General features: G+C 66.1%; 1 protein-coding gene across 1 annotated transcript; it reads right to left on the minus strand.

Annotated features, from left to right (window-relative positions):
* Window positions 1-6571: 6571 nt before the first annotated feature.
* Window positions 6572-9213, minus strand: NEUROD2 (neuronal differentiation 2). The gene is made up of 2 exons (XM_033078896.1): window positions 9031-9213; window positions 6572-7917 (listed from the first exon to the last, which is right to left on the minus strand). Exon 2 carries the CDS (start codon window positions 7910-7912, stop codon window positions 6836-6838), a length of 1077 nt encoding a protein of 358 aa, XP_032934787.1. The 5' UTR covers window positions 7913-7917; window positions 9031-9213; the 3' UTR covers window positions 6572-6835.
* Window positions 9214-9905: the final 692 nt, after the last annotated feature.

Raw genomic sequence — 9905 nt, forward strand, 5'->3', positions numbered from 1 at the left:
GTACATTTTGTAGCGAGCGCTCCCCAGGGTAACGGGCGGGGTGGAAATGTCACCTCGCGGTGACAGTGACCACGGTGGTGGCGGTGCCAACGCCGTGCCCACCACATCAGATGCCAACAGTGGATTCGCTTCCAAGCAGAGCCGCGCACCGGGGTGCCCTGTGCTGGCGGCGCTGGTGTCACACGCGCGACACCGGGGCTTTGGGTGGCGGATCTCGGGGGGTGTTTTGCGTTTTACACCGGGGTGGCAGCGCCAGGCAGGGGCGGCCACGCTGGGGACTCGTCAAGGACAAACGGAGCACAAGCTGCTCCTGCCCGCGTGCCCGCAGGCGCGGGGCCGCCATGCCAGCCCAGCCGTGGCCATTACGGCTCCGTGCGCCAGCTGCGGCCGCACGATCCCCCCCGTCCCCGGGGACAGCAGGGGGGGCTCGGGCACCGTGCCACCGCCCGGGCACCGGGGCACAGCCACGGCACGGTGGCGGGGTCAGGCGGGGTGATGGGTGGTGAGGATTTGGGGTCACCCCCGTGGAACTCGGTCCAAAGGGGTCGCGTAGTGATGCTCCCACAGAGACCCCCAGGTTTGTCACCTTTGTCGTGAAAGGACAACCTGGAGGGCAGAGCTGGGCCACAACCCCCTCCCCGACCCCGGCTTTCGCTGCTGGATCGTCGGATTTTAGGCACCAAATGGGGTTGAATTAGGATTATTATCACAGCTGCTCTAAATGTAATTAGTTTTGCACAGAACTTGTTTGCTTCCCCGGGATTACGGCGCAATCCCGCCCGGCTCTGACTTGGGGAAGGATTTAATCACTGTGATAACTCCGGGTTAATGCGATGATTCCAAAGGTGTGGTTTTCAATCACATTTAACAAAAAAGATTTATAGTCGGGTAAAAATTAATGAGGAGCGTGCGGGAGGGTTGGGACAGCCAGGACAGCCGGGACACTTCTCATCACCAGTGCCAGCACCTCGGCTCAGGCTCTGCTGCTGCCACCGTGCCCGGGTGTGCCCACCCTGTCTGTCTGTCCGTCCTGCCGGGTCCTGATGGATCCCATCGGTGGATTACAGCAGGATGGAAAGGGACTCCAGCGCGATGTGCTGTCCCCAAGGGAAGGGGTTTTGGTCTCTCCATCGGGGTGTGCTCCAGGCAGATCGGATCCAGCTGCCGGCAGCAGCACCAGGAGCGTGCCCGGGACCCGAGGGCCACGGGAAGGGGCCGGGGGCTCTCACTGCCCGGCACAGACTCCGGCGAGCCCAGGCGAGCCAGAGCTGCCAAGAGAAATGGGCAGATTATGGGATGAACGCAGGCCAAGGCAGGGCTGGGATGCAGCCGCCGTAAATCAGCTTTTAAGTAGCAACAAAATGGACATTTCCCATATGAAATGAGGCACCGGCTGCCACCGAGAGGGGGGAGCGGGACCCCGGCCCGGGGGCACCGGGACAGGGTGGGACACCCGGCCTGGGGCTCCAGAGGGGCTGCGGGGATGGGCTGGAACCCAGGAAAGGGGAGGGGAGGGGAAGGGAAGGGAAGGGAAGGGAAGGGAAGGGAAGGGAAGGGAAGGGAAGGGAAGGGAAGGGAAGGGAAGGGAAGGGAAGGGAAGGGAAGGGAAGGGAAGGGAAGGGAAGGGAAGGGAAGGGAAGGGAAGGGAAGGGAAGGGAAGGGAAGGGAAGGGAAGGGAAGGGAAGGGAAGGGAAGGGAAGGGAAGGGAAGGGAAGGGAAGGGGGTCGTGCTGCTGTGGGGTGCTCAGGTGGGCACCACCTGCTCTCCAGTGTTCCCAGCCAGAGCTGGCCTGGTGTCTGATGGATCCAACCTCCCCCTCTGCCCCTGCTTGGGTTTTGTCCGTTTTCTCCCCTTGAAGCCCGGGAAGGGCTGAGGGACAGGTTCCCACCTTCCCACACAGCTTGGGGCTGCTCACAGAGCCCCAGCACCCCAGGTGCCCCCAGCCCTGCCCTTTCCTTGGCTACCACCTGCCCCCCACTGCTCTCTCCTTTCCAGCTCTGCCCCACCGGAGTGCAGGGTCCCCTCCTCACCCCCTCCACCCCGTACCCAGTGTGGGGATGGGGGACAGGGCTCAGTGGGGCAGGGGATAAATGAGGGGGAAAACACAACCCCCACGGGGCTGCGACTGGCGGGGACACCATGGGGACAGACACAGGTGGGCACACTGCCCAGCCGGGCCAGGGCCCTCCTGGCCTCGCAGCCCTCGGGGCCGGGCCGGGGCTCCGGGCGGAGCTGCCGCCGGTGCCGCATTCCGGAGAAGCCGCCTCCGCCGGCGGCCGGTGCCAGCAGGCGCTGGCAGGTTCGGAGCTTCGCAGCGATTCCAGGCACAGATGTCCTTGTTTTAACTCCTCTGCGATGGAGCCTGGCAGACCGGGCGGGGGAGGGGGCGGCTCTGCAGCCCCCGGGGCGGCGGGGATCGGTGCCAACCCGGCCAGCCCCGGCCGCGGCTCCGGGGACCGCGGGGACCCCCCGATCCCACACGGGAACGGCGTCCTGGGCTCTCCATCGCACAAAAACGGGGACAACCCCCCCTCTCCTGACCCCCACATCCCTCCCGGTCCCCCACATCCCTCCCGGTCCCCCACATCCCTCCCGACCCCTGGGCAGCCCCAGGCCCCCGGAGCGGGGCCGCCTCCGCAGCGCGGCGAGCGCCGGGCGCCGGGAGCCTCCGGTTTTTTATGGTATCTGCAATTTTGGCAGAAATCTGTCTTTAATTTAGCTGTCCATATAAAAATCCGCACTGTATAATAATGAACAGATGCCATGAAATTTAAACTGAAGCAATGACTCCTCCTCCCCCCCCCCGGCTGGCACTCGCCGGTGGCAGCGGCGACCCGGAGCTGGCGCTCGCCCTGCGCCCCCGCCGCGCTCCGCCGGGCGGGGACAGGGGCCGGGCCAGGGGCACCGGGGGCCACCGCGGCCACCGGGGGTGGTTTGGGGGGTGAGACACCCACCCCCATCTCATCCTGCTTTGAAACAGCGGGGCTGCGTCCGGCCGAGCCGCCACCGCGAGGTTCCCTCGGTGCTGGCCGAGCTCCGCTGCCCCCGGTGCAGCCGTGCGGGGTCCTGGCAGCTCCCCAGACCCCCCCAGCCCACCCGAGGTGAATTTGATCCCACGGTCACACGAGACACTCGCAAATCCCGGCAGGGCGGTGGCTCCCGACCTCCCGCTTCCCTCCCCGAGAGCCGCCGGGCACCGGGAGAAGGGCTGGGCACCGGACCGGGCACCGGAGCTGTGAACCGGGCCGGGCACCGCAGCCTTACACCGCGGCTGTGTTTCGCAGCCGGGGGCCAGAACCGGGCACCGAAACCTTGTACCGAGGCGGGGCAGCGGAGCTTTGCAACGAAACCGTTCACGGGGACCGTGCACCGAAACCTTCCACCGGAGCTTTGATCCGGAGCCGCTCTCCGGAGCTTTGCACCGGGGCCGCGCAGCGAGTGCGGGGCCGCATTGCGGGGCCGGGCCTTGCCGGAGCAGCCGGGGAAACAAAAATTCGGCGGGGCCGGGCGGGCACCGGGGAAACAAAAATCCCGACAATTGAACATAAACCGCGGCTCCGCCAGCGGGACCGGCACCCCCTGGCATAGCCGGCCCCGGGAGCAGATGTCGGCGGCCCCCCCGCAGCCCCCGGCCCCCGCGTCCCCCTCCTCCCCTCCGCAGGGGCATCCGCCCTTCGCCGCCGCTGCTCCGAGCCGCGGCCCCGGTGCCGCCGGTTGCGGGTGGCGGCAGAAAGGCCGAGCACCGACAGCCTCGGCCCCACCGAGCCTCCGGCCGGCCCCATCGATTGTCCCCGGCTCCTCCCGGGGTTTTTTTCCCCAGAGAAACGAGTCCCGGGAGGATGTTGGGGCCGGAGCCGTCGGAAGAGGATCCGGTGCTTTGCGGGGAGCGGCGAGTGCCGGGGTCCGAACGAGGGGTCCGGGGTCGCTGCAGCGGCTCGTGGGGCCGTGGCGGATCCGCTCCCTGGCCCGGGCCCGACTCCCCGCTGTCGGAGTCTCTGGGATGGGGCCCAGCACGTCGGGGCCGCGCTGGATCCGAGCCCAGTTTGCCCGACCCTAAACCAGCCCGGTTTATCCCCAAAAACCGCGGGGCTGCGGGGCGCGGGTATGGAACATTTCTCCCGGGAGAAAACCGGTGGCTCCGTGCCCGCAGCCCCTGCGCGGCCCCGGCTCACGGTGATCCCGAGGGGAACCGGCGATGACCGGGAACCCAGTGCCCGGCCCTGCGCGGTGCCGGCGGCCGTCGGGTGGCGATGAGCCCCGGTGGTGCGGACGGTGAATGAAGGCACGGCCGTTAAAAGGCCCGAGCGCCCGTTCAGCACCGGAGCTGCGGACAGCTCCGCTCCGGGCACCGGCACCGCGCTCCGCCGGGCACCGGCACCGGGCACGAAACCGGCACTGGCACCGGCTACCGAGAATGGCACCGGACATCAGCTACCGCGGCTCCCATGGGCACCGGCTCCCTGAACCGGCGCGGGAGCTTGCGGGGCTCCAACAGGCGCGAGCATCGCCGCTGGCACCGGCACTGGCACCGGGCACCGAGCCGAGGCTCCACGGGGAAGCAGCACCGGGAACCGGCACCAGCTCCGGGCACCGCGCCTGGAGCCGAGCGGAGCCCGGCCTTGGCCACGGCCACCGCGCAGCCTTCCCGAGGCCACCGGCACCGCGGCCCGGTGCCAGCCCCGGGCACCGAGCTCCGAGCTCCCGCTCCCGGGGGATCGCAGCGGTGTCACCGCCGCTGGACCGAGCCGGGCCCCCGCTCCGGATCCCGGTGCCTTTATTGCTGAGGGGGGGACACCGCCTCCCCGGTCCCGGGAGGGACACCCGTGGGGCACAGCCGCGTTATATCAGCTCCGCCGCCCCGCTGGCCACGCATTCGGGCGGCGGGAGCGGTGATGGCACCGCCGGGGGCGAGCCAAGGGGGGATCGGCCCGGTGCCCCCCGGTGCCCCCGGGGCGGAAGGAAAGCGGCGAAGGCGGCGGAGTCAACATTGAATATTTATTAATCGCCGTCGAAGGACGCTCGGTAATTACAGCCTCGCCGCGATCGCACCGGCGGCGGCTCGTCACGGCCGACGAGTCCTGGCGGGGCCGGGACCGGGCCACGAGCGTCCAGCGGGGCCGGGGGGGGCGGCCCCGGGAGGGAGGGGAGGGGGCCGGTGCATGCAGAACGGCCGGGCCCCCCCCGGCCCCGCGCCCCGCGCTCCGCCGCCGCCGAGCAGGTTCCGGACAGCGGGGACGGGGACCGGGAACCGGGACCGGGGAGCGGGAGCGGCGCCCGGCGCGGGGGGGTCTTGCATATCGTTGGCCATAAATATTTATTAATCGAAATGAAACGGAACGGAAACACGAAAGCACTTCTGGTGTCGGGCAGCGGGTCCCCTTTGCTACAACGGTTTGTGGGTTTTTGTTTCTTTTTCCCTTTTTTTTTTTGTGTTTTTTTCCCCGTTTTAGTTTTTGTTTTTCCCCGAAAACTTTTTTCTTTCCTTTTTTCCCCCCATTTTTTCTTTTTTTTTTCCTTTTTTTCTTTTTTTTTTTCGTTTTCAAAACATTTCTCAGAAATCCTCCTCCTCTCCTCCTCCCTGGTCTCTAAAAATGCTGGTTTCTCGAAGGTGGTGCGGGCAGGTTCCGACAAAAAAAATAATCCCAAAAAAAACAAAGAAAAACCCAAACAAAAAAATAAAATAAAAAGCATTATCGGCTTCCCGGCGTCTCCCGGCTGAAGGAATGCGGCAAACCGGGACGGAGACCCCCGGGCCGGGTGCCGGGGGGTGGGCGCAGCCCCTCCAGCCCCCCCGGAGCCCCGCTTGCATAGCTGCGGGCTGCGCCTCCCGGCTCCGCCAGCTCGGGAAAACCGGGGCGGCTCCGCGGGGATCGGGGGGTCTTATTTTTTTCTTTTTTTGTTTTGTTTTGATTTTTTTTTTTAATGATGATTATTCTGTTTTTCCTTTTTTTTTTTTTTTTATTTTTTTTTTTTTTTTTCCGTTTCAAGTTTTTAAAACAGGTAAAAAACGTCCTGACACACACGCTGCGAGGAGCTCCCGGGGCGGGGAGCGGGGCCGGGGCCCCCCCAAAGCAAAGTGCATCTCGGAGCGTCCGCCGGGCCGGGCCTCTTGCATAGATAGAAATTGGGGTTCGTTCCTCCCTGCGCCTCTTTATTGCTTCGGAAAGTTTCGCTCCGCGCCGCAGCGCGGGCTCCTCTCGCTCCCACGGGCCGGGGCAGCGGGTGTCCAATGCCGGGGGGGTCCGGGGGGGGTCGGGATCAGGGCTGGGGAGAGGAGAAACGGCCCAAAATGGGGGTGGGAGGGGGTGGAAAAAATTTTTTAAAAATAAAGATATAAAATTTAATTAAAACGAATTAAAAATGAAACGAAGCGGCTCGACCCAGAGGATCGTGCTGGATACCGGGGGGGTTCCGGTGGGCTGGATGGGGGGGTCTCCCCCTGGAAAAAAAATAGTAATAATAATAATAATAATAATAATAGTTATTGTAATATAGTGACGATAACAGCGATGGTAATAAAAAAAAACCTAAATAAATTACATTAAATAATCAAGAAAGAGCAATAAATAATGAAAACCGTAAAAATAACGAAATCGACAATAATAAAAAAATTAAGGAAAAGGGAAAATCCTCCCAAAAAAGCACTTTGTCCCCACGGGGCGCGGGGACCCGCCGCCGGGGCCGGGTCCCTATATTGCACCAAAGCCCACGGCAGAGCCCCGGGGGCCGCTCCGCGGGGCCGCCGCGGGTGGGGGGGGATTGTGGGGGTGTCTCCCCCCCCTCCCCGCCAGCTCGGCGATGGGGAGGGGGCGTCGGGGAGATGGGGAGGGGAGGGTCAGTTGTGGAAGAAGGCGTTGAGCTCCTCGTACATGGGGCCCCGCTCGTGCGGGAGATGCATGTCGTAGGGGAAGATGTTCTCGGAGTGGACCCCCCCGCGCATCCCCGCCGACCCGAAGACCAGGTTGTGAGCGGCGGGGCGGGAGCCGGGCAGCGCCGAGTAGTGCATAGAGTAGTGGTAGCTTTTCTCGTGGTCGGGGGATGAAGAGTCCTGCTTGAGGGAGAAGTTGCCGTTGATGCAGAGCGGGGGGCTGAGCCCCCCGTCGTACTCCGAGCTGTTGTAGTCGGGGGAGGTGTTGCCGTAGAGGCTCTCGTAGGCGGAGGCGCAGTAGCCGTGTGTCCTCAGCCCGTGCGGCCCGGGGCCGGCGGCGGGCGGGCAGGGCGCCGCGGCCAGCCGCGAGCAGGGGTAAGGGTAGGGGTGCACGGCGAAGGAGGCGGCGTTGGGGCCGTGGAACCGACCCCCCTCCTGGCCCTGCTCCGTCAGGAAGTTGCGGGAGTTGAGCTGGAGGCAGCCGGCCACCAGGTTGGTGGTGGGCTGGGACAGCCCCTTGCACAGAGTCTGCACGTAGGAGACCAGGTCGGGCCGCTTGCCCGAGCGCAGGATCTCGGAGAGAGCCCAGATGTAGTTCTTGGCCAAGCGGAGGGTCTCGATTTTGGAGAGTTTTTGGGTTTTGGAGTAGCAGGGAACCACCTTGCGCAGGTTGTCCAGGGCCGCGTTCAGGTCGTGCATCCGGTTCCTCTCCCGGGCGTTCGCTTTCTGTCTCCGCAGCTTGGACCGCTCCAGCCGCGCCTTCGTCATCTTCCTCTTCTTGGGGCCGCGCTTCTTGGGCCGCTCGCCCTCCGCCTCCTCCAGGCCTTCCTCCTCCTCCTCCTCCTCCTCCTCGTCCCCTCCTAGCTCCCCTTCCTCTTTGCTCTCTCCCAGCGAACCCTCGGGCGGCTCCTCGGGGAGGGCGCAGCCCTTCCCCGCCCGCTCCTCCTTCTCGCTCCGGGCATCCTCCTCGCACTCCTCGGCCCAACCGGGGAATTTCGGGACTTCGGGGACCAGGCTGGGCTCGCTGAAAAGTCGCGTCAACATGGTGGCTGCAGCGGGGGGCAAAGAGCCAGGCGTTACCGGCGGCCCCGCCGCCCGCCCCCCCCTCCCCGCCCCGCTCCCACCCGCCGGGACCGGCGAAAACGAATTGGGCTCGAGGCCGCTCGCCGCTGCCCCCCGACCCCTCTGCCCGACCCCGGGGCCACCGGGGCTCTCTCGGGGTGCGGCGATTCCGCCCCAACCCGGCATCCCCCCAGCCCCACCGCCGGGGTCTCCGCGGCCGCCGCCCGCGCCCCTCTCCCGTTCCTCTGCACCACCCCCCGCGCCCCCCCTCGCTCCCGGCCCTCCCGATGTCCCCCCCCACGGTGCCCCGAGGGTCGGGCCCGGTGTCGCCGGTCCCTCTTTGACGCCTCCAACTTTTCCCTTCCGCGGGTGCGGAGCGGCCCCGGTCGTGGCTTCACCACCGCCTTCCCGGGGTCGGGGGGGGTGGATTCGAGACCGCCACCCCCCCCTCATCCCCAGGTACCCCTCGTACCCCTCTCCGGCCCGGTCAGCCGCGCCCGGCTTCCCCTCCCCGCTCCCGGGGCTCCCCGCGGCCCGTAAAATGCGGCGGCACCAAGCGAGGGGCGTTGGGGGGCGGCGGGGGCGGCCGGATCCCCCCCCCGAGGGGAGCGGGGACCGCGGGCGGCGGCGCTGCCGGGGGCGCCCCCGGGGCCGGGCGGTGCGGCGGGGCCGGGGCGGGGGGCACCGCCCGGGGCGAGGGCCGGGGGCGCCGGGGGGGAGCGGGGGGGCGGCTCCGCCAGGTCGGGCCCCCCCGGGGCGGCGGCGCGGCGGCTCCGCGTTGATTTCGTTGATGCCGCTCGGCCGCCGCTGCCCGCTCCGTCCCACCGGGATCGCGGCGCCCCGGGCGTGCCCGGGCTGGCGGGGGGGACCGAGGGTGGCGAAACCCCAACAACCCCCCTTTGGGGGGGCTCCGGCGGGGGGAGAAAACCCCATCAGCGGGGCCCGCGGGGAGTGGGAGAACCGAGGGCCGGGGGAGAACGAAAGATGGGGGAAAAAAGGGCGAGACGTGGCGGAGAAACAAAATCAACATGGAAGTTGCCTTTTCTCCATTCAAGTTTCCTCCGTTGCCCTCCCAACCCTCCACTTCTTACATAACTCACCTTCGGGCGGACCGCAGGAATTCTTATTTCATTGTTCCCAGCATCTTCTGGGAGCGGGACGCGGCTCCTTGAGGTGCTCCAGCCTCCTGCAGTCCTCTATCCAAAAGGAGGCGAGAGTGGCATCTCTACCCAGCAAAGGGGGTACCAGCTCTGCTGCCAGTGCCATATGGTTGGCACGTCATGCGCGAGAGCTATCACATGAGAGCTAATGATTGACATGCGCTTGCATTCAGGGAGATTTGTCTCTCTGGGGAAGGAGGACTCGCCATCTGTCACTCTGTACTCTAAAAAAAAAAAAAAAAAAAAAAAAAAAGAAGAAGAAGAGGAAAAAAAAAAAAAAACCTCTTCCAAATCTCCAGCTCTGCCTACACGATGCAAAATGGGACCCGGGCGAGATGCAGGCGATGGCGGGGCCGGGAGGAACAATGGAGCCAGCGGGAAAAGCAACCATCCCGGCTGGGCCAAGCGTGGCGGGGACACAGGCGGGCGCTGGGGTGAGGGGGGAGATGCCACGGGGACCCTCGCTGGGAGCTGGCATCTGCGGCTCGCCGCAAAATGCCGCGGCGGCTCGCCCGGGTCCGTCCCCACCCTCCGCCAGCAGCCGAGCGGCGATGGCTGCGCTGGCGAGGGCCTGGCGCTGGCTGGGGGCACGGCAGAGGTGGTGGCAGTGCCCAGTTTGGCCACATCAGGTGCTGGCAGGTGTGGCATGGGCAGGGCTGGTGGCTGCAGGGCTGTGTGTCCCCGTGCAGGTGGCACACGGACGCGCCGGCACCCCCGTGGCCACAGAGCCACACCAATGTCCCTTCACCCCGTGGCACAGCCCCACACGGCCTTTGGCACCCCCTGTGCACACACACACCCCCTGGCACGCTCAC

This window comes from Catharus ustulatus, chromosome 23, assembly GCF_009819885.2.
Source record: "Catharus ustulatus isolate bCatUst1 chromosome 23, bCatUst1.pri.v2, whole genome shotgun sequence".
Lineage (NCBI taxonomy): Eukaryota > Metazoa > Chordata > Aves > Passeriformes > Turdidae > Catharus > Catharus ustulatus.